The 18,493-nt window shown below is 36.8% G+C and overlaps 3 protein-coding genes across 3 annotated transcripts; 2 read left to right on the top strand and 1 right to left on the bottom strand.

Moving 5' to 3' along the window:
* Position 1: 1 nt before the first annotated feature.
* LOC145238775 (14-3-3 protein beta/alpha-A-like) lies at positions 2 to 1,127 on the bottom strand. The gene has a single exon (XM_080102040.1). The coding sequence runs from the start codon at positions 995 to 997 to the stop codon at positions 299 to 301; it is 699 nt and encodes a 232-aa protein (XP_079958166.1). The 5' UTR covers positions 998 to 1,127; the 3' UTR covers positions 2 to 298.
* A 202-nt stretch (positions 1,128 to 1,329) lies between these two features.
* On the top strand, positions 1,330 to 6,202 carry LOC145238774 (uncharacterized). Its single transcript, XM_080102039.1, has 4 exons — positions 1,330 to 3,241; positions 3,651 to 3,772; positions 4,461 to 4,688; positions 5,316 to 6,202. The coding sequence occupies exons 1-4, from the start codon at positions 3,044 to 3,046 to the stop codon at positions 5,482 to 5,484; spliced, it is 717 nt and encodes a 238-aa protein (XP_079958165.1). The 5' UTR covers positions 1,330 to 3,043; the 3' UTR covers positions 5,485 to 6,202.
* Positions 6,203 to 9,005: 2,803 nt separating this feature from the next.
* On the top strand, positions 9,006 to 17,543 carry LOC145238771 (cholecystokinin receptor type A-like). The gene is made up of 11 exons (XM_080102036.1): positions 9,006 to 9,165; positions 10,116 to 10,364; positions 11,102 to 11,217; positions 11,654 to 11,802; positions 13,527 to 13,660; positions 15,267 to 15,442; positions 15,956 to 16,117; positions 16,291 to 16,398; positions 16,871 to 16,999; positions 17,271 to 17,314; positions 17,384 to 17,543. The coding sequence occupies exons 1-11, from the start codon at positions 9,006 to 9,008 to the stop codon at positions 17,478 to 17,480; spliced, it is 1,524 nt and encodes a 507-aa protein (XP_079958162.1). The 3' UTR covers positions 17,481 to 17,543.
* Positions 17,544 to 18,493: the final 950 nt, after the last annotated feature.

The following is an 18,493-nucleotide window of genomic DNA, read 5'->3' as shown; positions in this document are numbered from 1 at the left end:
GTCTGAAAAAAGTAGGGCAAGAATTTAAAGAACTTATAAATGTGCAAACAATAAACACATAGACAAGGTAAACATAAAACAAATAAAATTAGGGATTAAGTCTTACAAAATATGGCAAGCATTTGTAACATTACATGTTTCACAGTAAGCTACTATTTCTTCAAACTGTAAAAAAATATCACATAAAATACAGTGACAAGTCCTACCATATGCTAGCATACATATTTCTGCAAAAATGTAAACATTTTTGTTGTTCAATGCTTTTAACATAGACAAGTTTGACATAGTTGAAGTACTTTTACGTTGTCCAAATTTCAAGATTATCTTGTAGGAGTTGCATTATCAAGGCTGAGTCTTTGTATTCTGATTGCCTGAGCAGTTCAACCTGGGCAAGTGCTTCATCAAATGCTGTTTTGGCAAGATTAATGGCTTTTCTGTTACTGCACTTTATTTCATACAGGAAAACAGAATAATTTAGAGTTGTTCCAAGTAGCAGTGGGTTAACTGGGGCCATAGAGTTTGTCGCTATTTTAAGTCCAGCATTGTAAGCTTTGTTGGCTGCTGAAACAATCTTTTTCCGTTTTTCGGGCACTGAATTAATTTCGGCCATGTAACGATAATAATCACCCTTCATCTTGTTGTAAAAAACTTGAGATTCTATATTTGGTGCTGCAGGGAGCAGTATACTGTCTAGCAATCCAATCACTTCAAGGCATTTTTCCTCTATCTCCGCTTCAATTTTTTCACGATAGTTTCTCAAAATATTAAGTTTGTTCTCATTTTGAGTTTCTGGGTTTTGCTCTATACTGGAAATAATTCGCCATGACAGACGTCTTGCTCCCACAATATGTTTGTATGCGAGCGAAAGCAAATTACGCTCGTCATTGCTTAAGGTCCCACCAGCCTCCACGACCAATTTCATAGCAGTATACATGTTATTAAACAGTTGGGCCTGCTCAGCAATTTTTGCCTTTATGATCCACTCTATTCTTGACATGTTTAAGTTTGGTCACAGTGATTCGAAAAGTATACACAGAAACATTTGAAGAACATATAAAGTATACAATCTTTACAATCAATACAACAACACTACACGTTTAGAGAGTTTGTAAAAAAAATTAAACAAACTAGGATAATTGAGCCAAACAATATTTTAAAGATCTCGTATCCATAGCTTCGCCCGCCGTTGAGTGTATGGTATCCGGTCAAAAATCCAGGGAACGCAGGATTTCTTGTTAAATTCAATAATGTTTAAACACCACATTTGGTGATAAAACTGACCCAGATTTACGCTCTACAAAATTTTGCCAAATCATGTCCAACTTATGCGAAAGTGCTTTACAATTCAAAAAGACAACATTTGCAATTTAACATGTTTGTTTTTATTTGCCGTCAACGTATGAAATGCTTAATTTGCTAAGCATATTTGTAGAACGTTGCCTACACTTTTGTATTAAAATAAGCCGTTTAACCAAACTACAATGTAGGCTATAAAAAGGCAAAGCTATGACGTACTGAAACAGAGAGCTCAGAGTGCTTAAAAATGGATTGTATTGCCATAGGCCGGCATTTTGCTAACCCATAATGTCCAATAAAAGTATTTCGCTTTTTGTGCTGGATAAAATAGACGCGGTCGCGAGCCAAACCAATTAGTCCGTGTCAGAAAAAGTGAGTTTGGACTCCCAAGAGTTTCGCAAGATGAGGGCATGAGGTTGTACAGACAATCATTTAACAAGACGCGCCAACCCTTAATGCCAGTAACGGTGGTGTATAAGTGGCAGCACACTTCCAATCGACATCTAACCCCCGTCCCTGCTAAAACAAAACCTGTGCACTTGACTTAGAGCACCCATCGCGGCCCTCGAGTCACAGACTAATGCGGGCAAAACGTCCGGGCTTAGGGAATACAGGACAAAAGAATATCGCTCAAGAGCTCGTAGAGTCGTGATGTAAATTGGCGTTAAAATTCTCTCTGCTATTGACACACTTGTCCTTCAAGAATGCTGTGCACAGCGCCAAACGAACTACGTGCTGCTGCTAAAGCTTAATTGTTGTTGTTCGCAGAGTTTTGGGCAGTTGATTTTGAAGAGAAAGTGTAGCAATGTGTTTATTCTTTTTTGTGTGTTTCAATGTGTTTATTTTTGTGTGTCAAACCTTAACATCAACCTTAAAAAATCGCAACAGTGGTCACATCCTCAGTGAATTGAAAACGCAATTTGACCTTCTGAATCAAATCATTCTCGTGGGTCCAGATTCCAACTATAAGACTTTGCTAAGATTAAGCAAAGGTTTAAAATAGTCGGTATTTTTGCGAATTATCGAAAGTTTGGAGGGCAGCAACCATTAGCGAGAAAACAAAACGAAAATATTGGTGGAAAAATTCATTGGAAAAAGGTTGAACCAATAAATGGTTGCAACATTATCTTAATACGAGTAGTGTAAATATGGCACTTCAAGACCAATATATGGAGTGTATAAATCTTCAACAACAATGGAGGCGCGCATAGACGGGCTTAAGAAGGAAAAGAACAATGCAACATACAATTGAGCTTCCATAAATTATTCACACGATAAAAACGAAATTATGTTCAACTTTTCGTTGTAGTCTACAGTCTTCAAAGTCTGCATTAGACAGAGGTTATCAACCTTAAACGTACCATATGACGACTTTTTCTATAGCTGCGTACCAACTTAACCATATTTAAATGGGTAGGCTAGACCAAGCACCCATTTTACTTGACCAGGTTAGCATATTTCAGAAACCAACCAAGGTGGCAATTTAAATGGAATGACCAAAACACGAGTTTCGCCCCAAACCAGGGCTGATCAATTATGTATGTTATGTTGCTATGTTGAATCTGACTAAAATTGAGTTTAGCAGAACGTTTCTCGCGTAGGCTACCACCCAAAATGTTTCGGTGCTTCACTAGAAGTACGTGTACCACAGGTTGAGAACTATCGGAATAAGAGAACAAACGTGTAAAACTAAAACGGTTAGTTTTGCTTGAAAACTGACTTTTATTGATTAAATGAACGCTGAATTATGTCGGAGGGACTAATGAAGGAGAGCCGGGCAATGGTTCGTGCCCGAGAGCTAAATAGAACAAACGAGAAACGATTGAGCGAGTGCATAGACAACATGGCTGGTGCCGTAGAAAGGAAATTGGAACGATTAAAAATCGAAGGAAAATCGACATTGGGATTTCTTCAGAGGTTAAAAACTTCAAGTGGCCGAAGCCAGGTTAGTATCGGAGCACTAATTTAAATGTAGATATAGGCCAGTAGTTTTTAACCCGTTTTGTGAGTAAATTTCACCTATTTTTTATGGCTACCATTATATAACTAGCAAATTGAAGTATTTTTATTGCGTCCCTGTGGCTCTTTTTTTATTTATCTTTTAAAAATCAAACACAACAAAGATTTGTTGTGTCAACTACAAATCGTTCTTTACCTTAATAAACAGGAAACAATTATGCAACACTGTCCCTTCGACTCGTGTGCAATAAAAATGTCAAAATTGCATGTCTACAAATGCAACTACATGTATGTACTTCAAAAACCCGAAAAACAAAACGAACACGTTTTAAATTTGATGTTGTTACATTATTACAAATCTTTTCGTTAAATATCTTAAAAATTTATACACAAAGTCGAGCGTGGAGCCTGGATCGGATGAGAGCGGACAATTTGAACGACTCTTAAACCCGAAACCGAAACTGTCATTTGCGAAAGTCGACTACAAGCAAAAGAAACTAGAAGAATCGTCAGAAACGTAAGCATTGTTGACATTACTTTTTTGTCAGACCATTCTTTGGAGATTTAATAATCTTACAAACATGACGTCACACCGCGACCTACAAATATGACGTCAAGCCTTGACTGACTAGCACAGTGGTTCTCAACCTTTTTTCTTTCGTGGCCCACTTTCATTGCAAAAAAATTCTGTGGCCCAGTAAATTTTTGAGATAGAAAGAAATCAACTATAAAATAGGTTCAGAACAAAAAACAATACAAAAACATTCCTTCTCAATTCCTCCCCAAGCCATTATTCTTGTAAAATTGAGTGTAGTGACACAAATGAAAGTAAATTCTTAAAAAAAGCTTTCTATTTGGTTGGTCTGTGGCCCAATCAAAATGCTTCCATGGCCCACCAGTGGGCCATGGCCCACTGGTTGAGAACCACTGGACTAGCACCCATAGCAATTTGACTCGACCATGTTGCATAAAATCTGATTTAGCAGCGTTTTAAACCGACGATGACGTCATATCTAAAAACATTTGAGATAGCACCTGTGGCAGTTACGTCAATTTAAGCTATTTTATTTCGCACAAAGGGCTGCGACGGTTTTAGTAGTTTTTTTTGTTGATTTCACAAAATTAGCAGCCTTACACTAGTCATACGTCGAGCATTTTTACCAAATCAAAAATGCAAAATTTAGAACATGCTTATATTCACACAGATTGAACGTCGCCACAGTAAGTCCAGCATGCGAAGGCAACCCGGTCCCAGTGCGTACTGTACACCCATGGACGAGTGCTGCCGCGAAAACGCTTGCCCGTGCAAAACCACCACAGATTCCCCGACCTACGCCTAGGAGGCGCCATAGTTTAGGCTCAGACGATACGTCATCCGATGACGATGATCTCGCGCCGCTGCGAAGAGTAAAGAAGAAGGCAGGTTTGAAAAGGTTAGTGCAAATATCTTGGACGCGTTTTATTTTTATGCATTTAATTTTTTGTGTGTGTTACTGTTTATCAGATAAATTTTTAACATATCTTATAAGATATATCAGCTAAGTAGGCTTACCTAGAGTGATAAAAATACTCAGATTTGTGAATATTATTAGAATAAACCAGATTATACTTCTTTTTGAGATTGGGTTTCAATATGACCTGACCGTCTTTTTACATAAGTTAGTATTGCATGTAGCAACAAATACAAAAATAGTTTTGTATTGGTTTTGATATTATTGCAATACACACACAAATTGAATATTTACATCCAGTGTTTTTTTAAACGAAACGGTCCCCCAAATTTCTCCAGCGGTTTCCCAAAATTCCCGTTTAAGCAAATATGGCTATTTTTTGGTATTTAAATGAAACACTTGCGGTCTCTTAAAACTACTTAGCGGTCACCCAAACTAAACCTTAAAAAAAACTGTGTAGGCTACATCATTCACACCTTATACATCATCCACACGCCGAAAGGTTTCTGATATTATAGTTAACTATGATGGTTTTCAATCTTGTTTTGGCAAGTTCCAAACTGAATCACCTCATGATCAGAACAATAAAAACGTGCTTTGCTTCTGTAGAAAGAAAGTTCTAGAAATACGACGAAGTTCTCTACCCGCCATTCACGAAAGTAGAAAATATGAGTCCCCATCAGCATTGATGTCGAATAACGAAGATGATTTGATAGATAGAAGCAAGATGAAAGCCTCCTTGACCAAACTTAAGCAAAGATCGAAGTCAATGTCGTAACACCAATGTCGATAAGCTTACGATTAATACTTGTTTGTCGGTATGTCATCAGTCTGATGAATCGCGTAGACTTGCTTGAAATGGTACTTTAAGCCCCTTTACTGCCCACTGTGCCCGTATAATAGAAAGCTTGATGCTCCGTCGGCAAATACGAAAAATGGTTATATTTTAGTGAACTTTACGATTAACAAGTCAGATACAAACTGATTGCAAAACCAAGTGCTACTACCCTTTCAAAGGCATTGTTATATAGTTTTCTCTCGTACCCATATCTGTTATGGTTTTATTTGTTAAAAATATAACTCTTACATTCAAACATATTAATATTTGTGATTGCCGTGAAACTTAACTTGATCACAATCAAAAATGATAAACAGCTTACCGGTATATGAAGTAACTATATTTTGAAAGATCTTCTAAAAATCTATGTACGAAATAGCCTTTAATCTCTTCCAGTATTTTATTCGTTCAACCGTTATTTTTATTTAAAGAATAATAATTTTGTGCTTTTATGTTCTACAATGCGTACTTCTTCATTTCCACAAAGGTGCTTCATCTTACAACTTTTATTGCCAAACCTTTATTTGATCTTCGCTGTTCAATACGAAATCGTCCCTTGCGGAATAAATCAATAACAACAAGTTTGACCTGGACCAAAAAAAGAACCCTCATCTTAGCGTTTACCTTCTTTGAACAGCAGCGCCAATAAAATTACTGCACAATCGACCTCTGGCAATATAGCATCAACCGCTTCTGCAACTTGAAAACACGTGACGATTTGCGGTAAAAAACTACGTCATTGTTTACGTCACAAAACTAACTAGCCAATTGATTTTAGCAACCGTGCAAAACTAGCAGTCCTTCGATCAATGTTGATTGCATTGCAGACGCGCTAATTAAATCAGCATGTTGCCAAACATCAAATTTCTTTTAATCTCTGAAAACGTCCCTGTCAATCCGGGACCTGGTATTTTCGGATTTTTTGCAAACGCCGTGTACTGTTTTTGACTTGGCTTGTTGGGATTAATTACAGTTCCATTTTGTTTAGTGTGGCATTGAGTGTAAATCATATGTTACCAGGTTTTTTTAAGGTTTGGTTTGGGTGACCGCTAAGTAGTTTTAAGCGACCGCAAGTGTTTCATTTAAAAACCAAAAAATAGCCATATTTGCTTAAACGGGAATTTTGGGAAACTGCTGGAGAAATTTAGGGGACCGTTTCGGTCCCCCAAAACACCTTAAAAAAACACTGTATGTTACTATGACAAATAGCTAAAAATATCAAAATCATTTTAAATACTTCGTGTTTTTTTTAAATACGGGCCCGAATCGAAAAGTACAGGCCAGACCCGAATCAGAATCGTTTTCCAAAAGCCCGTTATTAGGCTCGAAAGTTTGATTGACATGCCGATAGTATACAATGGACAATAATAGACGGCCAAACAAGACATTTTAGGGCTGTTGGGCAATGTCATATTGAGTAGCTATAAGCTAGGTAATCTATATTTCAGAAAATTACACAGAATGTGAAGTCTGGCCTGAATTAAGTCAGTTTGCTAAAAAACCTAAGCCCGAACCCAAAAAGCCCGGCCCGACTTCAAAATTTACGAGAGCCAATTTTTGGAAACTTCTGAATCCAAAATGTAAATTTAAATTACCTTTTTATCCAACGGAAGGAGCCAACACAATAATAGGAAAAAATATTTGAAAGTAGTAATTCAGTATTAAAGTCTGGTGCAGTTTCCTATAGCACTACATATCTTACCTAAACACTCACTGTAAATACTTTATCTGGCTTCACCTATTAGCGTTCGGGACTAAGGGTTATGACACATCAAAGCAAAGCTTAGCCGCGCTGGGATTGGTCGCAATTGAAAGATACCTTGAACTAATACACCATTCGGAAACTCTGGCCCCAGGCGATTTAGAGCAATATAGACGCGTGAAAACAGTTTGCAACCGTATCTTCTACTCATTATTAAGCAGCTGCTAGTGTGGTGTGCAGGGTATCGAAGCTATGCGTCACATTGTGTTGTTTGTATTGCTGGGTGCCGAAATAGTAATTCGTGTCTTCCGAAGGGAATTAAATAGTCACAACAATGGTGTAAGTGAGACAGATCGAGAGACGACCGTTCGTTCGTGCGTTTTTTGCAGGCGGTTGAGTGATGCCGTGTTTACAGAGGCGGTGCTGATGAGTTGTCAGTCGACGAGGGATTAAGACAGCGGTGGTTAGTGTGTTTGTTTGTGTGATAGTTGTCAGTAAGTGAAAAGGTGTCTATGCGTTATTGATGTTTGTGAATGGCATAACGGTACATATACAGCCTCTAATTTTGGAAGAAGTTTTAATAATAGGAAGTTTGTTGAAAAACTATTTTTTAATTCCTTAACAAAAATGTGTGAAAATAATTTCTTTTACAAAAAGTTTTTTTTTCAATACAAAACATTATAGTAAACGTTTCATTTTTTGTCAAACAAAACAAAATAATTAATGTAGGTTTTTTTGATAAACGAAAAAAGTATCGAACTACGTCTAATAAATCAACGAATTGATCACACAACTGCAGCTGCTAAACGGAATACAAACACGACAATAAATTACTTTATTCTTTTGCCCAAAATATATTTTAACAACTTTATTTGAGTTTTACGTTTTTGTTCAAATGCCATAGTCCGAATGTGTTTCAACCCAACGTAACAGCAAATTCTTAAATCTCAAAAATGTGTCAAAGGCAATACAAACCCGGTTTGCTAAAGTGTGATTTTTCAACCTGGTTCAATATCTTTATTACAAGGAGCTGCAGTTCCATAGCTTTTGTGCAAACAAAAATACGAATTAAACTAAGATCCAACAAATAACAAAAGGGAAATTGACCAATTGCTTTTAACCAGATGCACTACTGCACCTGATGGCACGATGAGTAATTAACCCTACAATCTTGTCATTAGTTCTCTGTAATTTTATAGTCTTAAGTCCGGCATTCACTGAGTAGGCCCATACGATCATTACAGTTTATTATGGCAAAGATAATTCCTAACTTATATAGTCACTTCAACAGTTTATTTCGTTCCGCAGTTAGGTTAGATATGAAGTAAGCAAGTCAATTTACATTAGACTAGGTAATTAGGCATATTGTAAAGGATAATTAGCAAAATAGTCCCTTTGTGCTTTTTAGACGGTTTTGTAGTTGATAGTTAAGCTGTACAAGATGCTTATGACTCAGGTTATGGATAACAACTCAGCGAAGACGTCATTGAGATTCATCAAACTTTAAAATAGTTCAAAAACTAATTGCCTACTTAGGGTTGGGGTAAGGCATGTTTGTATTACAAATAACAACAACGTAGATTGACTATAGCGAAAAATTATCGACGTCCTATCAGTTCAGAGGAGTGCAACATAACTTTAGTTTTTACATTTACGTCAGGCAAATGCTGTTTTGTGTACAGATTGTTTGTTAGTAACGATTGCCAGATGTAAGGTCTGTGGTTTGGCGGCTTTTGTCCACTCTTAACTGATTCCAGCAATGGACAACATAAGTGTCAATCAGGACTTTGGCGTTTCTGTTGTGCTGCCGTTCGAATCCACTTCTGTACAAGCCGACGATGACCTGTTTAATGGCCGAAACAACTCATTTCAAACCTTGATCCCAAGTGAACCAGTGATGTGGCAACACGCAGTTACAGGTATAGCTGATTTAGAGTTTTTGGACAAATTTAAGGTGATTGGCATAATGCTGTTGCGTGTGCTTGTTTATACCCAAACTGTTCAGTTGTAAGTGTGGTCGGGGTTAAGCTTAAACAATAACAAGATTGTTCAGGGCTGATTTACAAATGTGCAGCAGTTTCATCAACTTTTAAGCCTAATTCGGGTTTCGTCTTTTGAAAAACGTCTTGCGTCGAGTTTAGGGCATGTACTTTCGGGTTCGCCGCTAAGAACTTTTGAGTCAACACTTTAAGACCAATGGACAGGAGATTTTACCTTTATTAAAAAGTTTAATGCAACTTTTTTGGAACCACTGGTGGTCGGCCGCTGCATGGACTTGACCATTCAGTCTTTACAGCCAAGCTCTTGTCGTAAAGTATACCTGTGGCACTTATTACATCGTAAATCAAATTTCAGACATTTGTTAAAGAAAACACATACTTTGAAGGAGGTTTGTGTCAAAAAAATAAATAAAACTGGTTTCACTAAACTTTCACCCACTATAGATAACCACAACTGATGTAACAAAAAATGTGGACTGCGATTTGTTTTGAAATATTAGTATAGTTTTGTTCATAATCTCTGCTTTGGTATAAATCAGAGTTAAAATTGCGGTGCACTTATACAAACTGCTAAAAAGTACAAAACATACTTTGAAAATTTATTTGGAAACGTAATATAATGGGTGAGCTTACTTTTGACGACAAATAGGACTCACATAGAGTTTCAGGGTTGACATGCACACAAGCATTCTTGTCAAGAAGTCTGAAAGTTTGAAAACAATTTTTACACAGTCGTCGAAAAACACTGGATTAGGTTATTACCTTTAAGTTATGGTTAGTTCGCAGTAAATTTCGGTAAACGTATAACAACCAACCACTTTTTTTCAAAATTCAATGTAATTAATTGATAGTTTTTTTTCGTTTTTCAGGTTCAGAAGTAGCAAGCATTGTGCTCTACGCTATCGTGTTCATTCTTGCTTTGGTCGGAAACGTTCTTGTAATCATCACCTTGGTTTGCAACCGACGAATGCAAACGGTCACCAATTGCTTTCTACTTAGTCTTTCAGTGAGCGATCTGCTTCTGGCTTTGGTCTGTATGCCAGTCTCAATTACCGGACAAGTTCTTAAGCGTTTTGTTTTTGGAATTACCATGTGCAAGATTATTCCTTACTTCATGGGTAAGAATATTGTTTTTTAATCTATTAAAAGTGCATATATACGCAGTATGAGCGACACTTGCGAATGACCGAGTGGCAAGTGTTGCTGATAGGTGTTGGAAAGGTTGCGAGTTCGAATTTCACCTCGGCTTCTTGCGCAAGTTGCACAAACTTTAGCGGGGTAGCTCATACCCAGTGGCATCGACTAGCAAGTAAATGTTCATCAATAACCCAAAGTCATTCAAATGCATGTAATGCGGTGGACTGATGCCGCATTTACATTGTCTTGAATTAAAATGAAAACGAATCAATACAAAAAGACTGTTTTAAGAACATATTTTGGAATAAGTAACCAGCAATTATAAAATTGCAGCAATAAATCCCCCTTTGAGGTTGTTGTTGGCAAACGCAATCAATATCTGTAGATTGCATTCATGAATTTTTAATTCCATTTTGCCGTCATATTTAGGAAACATACTCTACAGATGGCCATTTATTGGTGCTGTGTATATTAATCAAAACAGTCTTTTCTTCAACGCTCTGACGATTAGCCTTGATATCGACAAGCGGAATTATTTGCATTATGGCAAATGTATAAAACATCCCACATTTTTAGCAGTACACCTAGCCCCCTAAAAGCAATGCTCTGAAAGCATTTGAGCATTATCGTGCAAGTTATCGCAGCTAATGCGTTATCATTATGTTACGGTATAATCTAGTTAGGTGTGAAGTTTTTACAGTTTGTTTTATTTTTTCAGGTATCTCGGTGTCTGTCTCTACCCTTACTATGTTGAGCATTTCCCTAGAGAGGTTCAATGCAATTTGCCATCCCCTAAAATCAAGGGTTTGGCTGACGAGGACGCACGCAGTCCAGGTGTTTAAGATTAACTTGTTGCCTGTAAATATTTGCCAAAATTAGGCAAAAAATGCAAAATTTTTGACAGGTATCTGCTTTGCCTTTTCTTAGTGTTGCGTATTGAATATAGGTAACACTGGTACGAATAACTTATGTCCAAATTAAACATTACTTGCATGCAAACGAGAGGAAATTATGCTGTCAATCAAGATATTATTAGATACGTTTTTCTAAAGAGATTAAAGTTTGCTTTATATACACCAGCAAAAATCCTTTTTCACGGATCTTGTAATTTTCATACCAATCGTTCACCCAACTATAGAATTGGCTTTAAAACGAACACTCTTGTGAAAAACTAAAATTTCATAAAACAATTTTCGTAAAAATAAGTAAAAAAATGTTTTCTTGGATATAGTGTAAAGGCTCTAGCTAACCGACATTCGAATTATTTCAGGCGGTTGTATGTATTTGGATGCTTTGTTTTATTCTGATGTCACCGCTTGCCATACTCAACAACCTGCATTACATCTCAATACAGGATGGAAACTCCTACACCATTGCATGTCGCATTAAGTTCGTGAACAGAACTGCACAGAAAACATGGTAAGCAACTCGCAAAAACCTAACGCGAACCCAAGTTAACGCGACATGCAAGAAAAGGATTTATGCAAATTAAGTTAGGTAAAATGTGGAGTTGGGTTTAGATATTCTTATAGGTTAAACACTATATAGGTCTTATAGGTCTTATAGGTAAATGGCACACGATATAGGTTAAACTAAATTGAAGTCACTAAATCCCAAGTCGAAAAAAATCAAAATGATTTACAATATAACATACAACTCGGCGACAGGCTCATTATGTAAGCATAACGCATCTATAGGCGTATACAAACATACTGTTCATCATTGGTGGCTAAAGGTAGTATGCAATTCAGCTACCTTGCTAATACAGTGTTATACGAAGATCTAACCCAGTGGTTCTCAATCCGGGTCCTCCGCCCCCCAGCGGGCCCACAGTTGTAGCTCTACCAGAAACACCCACTAAAAATCAGTGAGTCGTATTGTTTTATAATGCGCAGAATTGAGTGTGTGCTGCAAATATTTTTATTCCCTAACGTTCTTTATCCGTATTGAGGTTTGTCACCATTACAGTTTGTTGTTTACTCTATTGGACTTGTTTAAAGCCAAAATTAATACTGAATTTAAACACGAGTTTGCCATTTACATTTTTACAGGGGGGCACAGACCTTACATTGTTATTTAAAGGGGGGCACGAGGCCCAAAATATACTTTTAGGGGGGCACGGTCCATGAAGGTTCAGAACCACTGATCTAACCTATAATAACCAAATGTTTGTAAAAATGCTGTTTTTGTGCCAAGGTCTATCATGAAAAACAATCAGTAACCACCTACGGCTTATGTCTAAACGCTAACAGGCTTACAACGGTTCTGCGCATAATGTAACCTTTTTAACAGCGCTTCACGCACATTGTTTGTTCTTCGAGACTTTTAACATTTTACCAGTTGCTTAAGCTGGCCGAAATCTTAGCAACAATGTTCGCAATTGAGAATTTCCACATCCATATTTGGCGTTGACCCTTGATTTAGGAAACGATATGGTAGATATACTGGGAATTATACAGTGCCTTTGCTCTCGTTTCTTACTTCAGAGGTCGATGCCAAATTGGATGAAAAAAACATCTATCCTTTACGAACAATATATTTTATGATAGGGTTGGCAAAAAAACATAATATGACGGCAACTTATTTTTGTGTTTTTGTGGATAAGTGGTTTTTGTTCGTCGCAGAGAATATCAAGTGACCAACTGCTTACGGGAGATTAATTTCATGGTTCGATTGGTTTCGCGATAAAAATGTAAAATGTTGCCCCCCTTACAGGAGAAACAAACTCCCAGTCGTATAAAGAAAATTTGTTATGTAATCAAGTGTTGCTTAAACGAATTTTGGGTGCAATGAAGGTGTTTGGATAATTATTCAAAATCATATGTAAATTTGAGACGTTAATCGATAACCATAAGTATTTCTTGCGCTTTAGCGGTCTTTTGAAGTGTAATATGGTATAATATTGTGTCATGTAATGGTTTGTAGATTTGCGTTGTTTTGTATTCACAGTTGCGGCACCATTTTATCTCTTCAATGTTTTTGTATAGTGCTACAAGAAGTTATATTCTTTTTAAAAAGCTTTTAATTTTGATTCATTTTATAAGCTACATCTAAATTCAGTTTACACATTAGCAATGAAATGTATACCATCATGGCATATGCACTCTGTCGATAAAACCATTGGGTCGCCTTATTTTCAACAGGTACCTGTTTCTTCTCATGTCGTTGTTCGTGATTCCTGGCATAGTGATGGCGATTGCCTACTCCAAAGTTTGCTGGACGATTGTTCGCCGATTTCGCCTTGGACCGGATCCAGCTAATTCGGAACATTGCGCAGGTACTCCCGTGTTTGTACGAACTAAAAAACTTTACCAGTTATGCAAATTTTTACCACACAAAAGTAATTATACAGGATTTAATAATCCAAAGCTTTACAGCATTTTTGGTATTTTTTAAATGAAAGAGATGAACAAAGTTTAGTTGTTTTTATCTACACATTTTCTGCCTCAAATAATTTTTGGGTATGGTGCGTCTACAGCTTAGATGTAGAGAAAGGTGAAATCCTTAAAACACTCGTTTTTGGATTTATATGCACGCAAAGCATCTTTATGGCACATTGCTTTTTAAGATACACACACTGTAGGTAACATTATAGATCTAATCTTGGAATTAGCCGTTCAAATGTAACGCTGTTTAAAGCAATCTGCATACTAGGTATTGTTACGCTTATTTTTATCTTTTAGATTATTTTTGACATTAACCAGCCCCGCACTTGCGTCAAGGCCCAACCGAAAATAGTTTAAAATTTTTGTTGAGTTGATTTGACGCAAATCTGCGGTTACTTATAACAAATTATTCCTTTTTCTTGTCAGTCGATCGTTGTTAACGAAATAACGTCTCCTGTAGCGGTACTCCGATGTACCACGTAATGCTTAACATTCTATGTTATTGTAAATTAGTAAAATCAATAGAGTTTACGTCAGCTAATTACATTACACACTTTCAACGATTTGCGGCACCTTTTTAATTGTCTGACCCAGAGTTGTATGTCGGGCCGGACTTTTTAAGCCGGGTTCGGGGTTTGGTTTTTTAACAAACGGACTTGATTCGGGACTGAAATAATGTGTCCGTATTTCTTTATCAATATAAATTACCTAGCTAAGTAGCTAGTTGCTGGCTAGGTCATATACCCGAGCTTGAGCGCTGTAATAAAAAACACGAAAAATAATTGGGATAAATTTCCACCTACAGTAGGAAAACAAAATCCAGTAAATACGAAATGCGTTTTTGGATCTTAATTCTTTAAAGATATCAATCACAAATACCCAGTAAGACATAATGGCGACACATTCTCTTGCACGACTTCCATCAAAAGAGCATTTTAGAACCCTTCGAATTTAGAGATGCTTTAAGCGAAAAAATTTGACATTTATATTGCAAAACGGCTTATCGCCGTATTGAAATCATATTTGGTTGCAGCACATGAATGTAATCCGGTTTTTGTACATAAATCCAGGCATAAACAGATGATGAAAGTCAGTATTGCTGTCAGATCGTTTTGTGCAAAGTGGGCTTTAAATCAGCTTTAGGTCTTTATATTTTACAGTAATTCGCTCAATAACGTAATACTTTTGACTTTGGCCGTTTTTTTCCTAACTTTTTTTGCCCACGCCCTACCGCATCACCGAAAAACTTAATAGTGTCCGTTTTTTTAAAAATCTTGACATAATTTTACCGTTCACTTTTTTACATCAGTTAAAAACCCCCACAATAGCCTGTCTCAAACAATCCACTAAAAATATGAGATCATTGAACTAAACAAACGGAGTAGACAAAACATGGTGAAATTTTTAAGCATAATCCTTATTGCTCCTTTTAAGTAATAAAATACACTTACTTCGCTTGTATTTTAACATACAACCTAAAAAACATGAATGTTCCAGGTGGGAGCCATGAAAAAGGCAGCGTAAGAAGAATGGAATCGCCTAGATTAGACGGAGACGGTCTTTACCTTCCTAGCACAAAGCATCGTTCTTATTGGCGGAGAATGGGCAACTCTATGCGACGTATGGTGAATAGAACGCCAAGTCACAGCGAAACGTGCGGTGCTGAGTTAACGGTAGGTTGCCTCAATCGCTCACGAAGCACTCACTCAATTTTACACTCTCCCTCACTCATTCCCACACTCCCTTATTCCCACGCTTACTCACTTACTCACTCACTCAAGTTAAGGTTATCTTACGTTGAGTTGAGTTAGAGGTATTTTCCTCAGTGTAAGAAAAAATGACGGCAATGGAAGAAAAAAAACCTATCAATGTTCTAACGCAGTGGTCGGCAACCGCCGGTCCTTTACCGGTCTGTATACTTTTTCAGATCCAATTCCTCAATTTTGCTCATGTATCCCACAACATTTTGCCCATGTATCCCAGGGATGACAAAATTTTTCAGGTTTAATGCTTTAATTTTGTCCATGTATCCCAGGGATGACAAAGTAATTTAGACGTTATAATTGCTGTTTTTTGAAGGTCGGTCCGCGAAAAAAAAAAGTTTCAAAAATGGTCCGCCGTACAAAAAAGGTTGCTGACCCCTGTTCTAAGGTACTAAAGCACAAAAACGTACATTTACGTCTCAGGTGGCGGGTGCTAATACGCTGGGTGTTTCGCTTCGTTCAAGCAAGCAACCTCACCACTGCTACTGCTCCCAAAGGTATCCTGGCGGATCACAACGCGTCGAAGAAGCGATCGCTAGGTGGCATGCAAAAAAGCGAGTCGTACAAATGTTCATCGTCATTGTGGTAAGAAAAAACTAACACAACGCATTTTAAAGTCCTCGGATTTATTTTTCCATGTTCCGTACTTTTTTACATACTTTTTTCTCTCTTGCCTATTTACATGTAAAGTTTGGTTAGTAATTAATTGCAAAAAATAGGCCAAAAACTTACTGCAATTGCGATTGCTTTATTTCTAGATCCTTTACTTTGTGTGCTGGACTCCGCTGTACACTATCAACGTGTGGAGAGCGTTTGATCCAGAAGGTGCAAAGTCAGCTATGGACGGAAATATACACATTATACACGTACGCTAGTGAATTCAAGGAAGTCAAAATTAGTATATCTACATTACAAAAGTTTATCTATATAGATAGATAGATAGACTATAGCCTATACCATATGCCGTGTAGACCTAGAGGGATTTTTATTTGGTTTTACCCCAGGATTCTCAACTGGAGGGGGGTTGTTCACACCACTAGAGGGTTTTTGTTTTTTTTTAGTATTTTTATTTTCAATATATGATAAAAGTAACATTCAAAAGCGAATATTAACATTTTTGCAGTAAAAAATATCAGAGTCAAACAATTTATCGATTGTTGTCGCTTAATCAGTTCCACTCCCTAATAAACTGGTTCAAACATGCTGTTCACAAACTCATTTTTCGGTAGATAATGTTAGCTGTAAAATGTGGTTTAAAGGCTCTATAGAACAAAAAAATAAAAAACATCCTTCATACATTGTATTACGTTGAACTTAGCTATTCTATTTTATTTTCAGCTCTTGTCTTACGTTTCAACATGTGTCAATCCGGTTGTGTATTGTTTCATGAACAAACGGTTTCGAGAAAGTTTCTTGTTCGTTTTCTTTCGTTGTGTTCCAAGATCTTGCCAACCAAAGTTCCATAAGGTAATTGTTTGCAAGTCGTGTTTAAAACAAGCTACAGAACACCACCGATACAACTGAAGAAACCCAACAATCAATTTTAACACGCCTGGCTAATCACGAATAAAAACAAGACAAGTGTTTATCCATAGAATAAACATAAGTAATCTATGGTTTATCCAATGATTGTAATACATGTAATACTTTTCCGAGCTATTTTCTATAATTTTTGCGCAAACATTTCAGATATATGTTACAAATGTTTTGTTTCCACTTCATATTTATGTTTGTATAGAATGCGTGGAGGGTCAGAAGAGTTCCAACGGGTCGCCCTTTGGGGTAAGTAACGATTTGGAAAACAAATAAATCATTATCTACTAACGTAAAATCGTTTTATTTTTTCCAAAGGCTCCGTCCAGGCTACCTACAAGAGAAGCGTACACCTACACCTGTAACAACAAAAAGAGCGGTTTTGAAAGTGGATCACTTTGCACAACGGTCGTAACTTTTATGATGCGACGTTTCTGTTGTTTATTATTTTCCCGAAATAAACAAATGAAGAAAGTTATTCAAGCCATTTTGCGTTTCACTATTGTTTCAATGACTGGTCATTAGTTTCAATGTTGAGTTATTGAAATTAAAATAAAAAATAATTAAAAATATACAAAAATAAAAAAAATACAGATTTGGCCACAAACGGTTGTTGTTAGTCTTGCTTTGCACAACCGTCGCCGGTCATGTGACCAAGGACCTGACATCAATTTTGCCACGCAAGCGTGAGATTGCATCGATTTTGTTTCATAGTTTTGGAATCGTATTGTTAAAACCTTGCGAATATACCAACATATTTTAGATTCAGAATGTTCTGTTTGTGTAAAGGTTAGTTCGAACTGAATCTTTAGACAGGCAGTCACAGGAACTCGACTTGGGAAGACCAAATATTGCCATTGTTGTGAACGGTTATAAGTTGTGTTTTAGAAAGATATGTTAAAGTTGTTGTTGTTATTTTGAGACACTGCACCAAAGTTTTCATGTTGGCTGAAATGCAGATGTATTTGTAGGTTTCTTATTTGTGTTATTACATCAGAAAAATAGGATCTTGCTTAAAATTTTTAATCCAATTTATAGGATACACAAATATTAATCCCCAAATCCTATTTTCTATTCCCACTTTTTTTACAAAGTGTTCTTGTTTGTTTGATGTTTGCTTTTACAGTTTTAACGAGGTAATACACTTTAGCAAAACTTATGGGTGACACTAAAACGCTGAATGGGCGGGAGAATGGCGGGGCGTCGTGAAAACCGCTGAATATCGGGTTAAATTGCTGACGGTTAGTGCTATTAAGGTTGGGATAAGGTTTTATGATAGAAAATCATTAAAAATAATTGCCCCGGATACATTCCGCGACCGAGGGAAACCAAGCATTTTGCTGAATGTCAGGAAACAGCTGAATAAGTTTTAGGCAGGGACATTTTTTGATTCTTATACTATTATAAAACCTCAACCCAACCCTAATA

This window comes from Phallusia mammillata, chromosome 7, assembly GCF_965637545.1.
Source record: "Phallusia mammillata chromosome 7, kaPhaMamm4.hap1.1, whole genome shotgun sequence".
In the NCBI taxonomy this organism is placed as follows: Eukaryota; Metazoa; Chordata; class Ascidiacea; order Phlebobranchia; family Ascidiidae; genus Phallusia; species Phallusia mammillata.
This window is presented reverse-complemented; position numbering and strand designations above follow the sequence as displayed.

What these genes read in the sequence shown, in the direction of transcription:
- LOC145238775 (XM_080102040.1), bottom strand. Translation starts at nt 997, where the DNA reads ATGTCAAGAATAGAGTGGATCATAAAGGCAAAAATTGCTGAGCAGGCC.
- LOC145238774 (XM_080102039.1), top strand. Translation starts at nt 3,044, where the DNA reads ATGTCGGAGGGACTAATGAAGGAGAGCCGGGCAATGGTTCGTGCCCGA. An exon ending in CTAGAAGAATCGTCAGAAAC is followed by an intron (nt 3,773 to 4,460) that starts GTAAGCATTGTT and finishes ATATTCACACAG; the next exon opens with ATTGAACGTCGCCACAGTAA. An exon ending in AAGAAGGCAGGTTTGAAAAG is followed by an intron (nt 4,689 to 5,315) that starts GTTAGTGCAAAT and finishes TTGCTTCTGTAG; the next exon opens with AAAGAAAGTTCTAGAAATAC.
- LOC145238771 (XM_080102036.1), top strand. Translation starts at nt 9,006, where the DNA reads ATGGACAACATAAGTGTCAATCAGGACTTTGGCGTTTCTGTTGTGCTG. An exon ending in GATTATTCCTTACTTCATGG is followed by an intron (nt 10,365 to 11,101) that starts GTAAGAATATTG and finishes TTATTTTTTCAG; the next exon opens with GTATCTCGGTGTCTGTCTCT. An exon ending in CCAACGGGTCGCCCTTTGGG is followed by an intron (nt 17,315 to 17,383) that starts GTAAGTAACGAT and finishes TTTTTTCCAAAG; the next exon opens with GCTCCGTCCAGGCTACCTAC.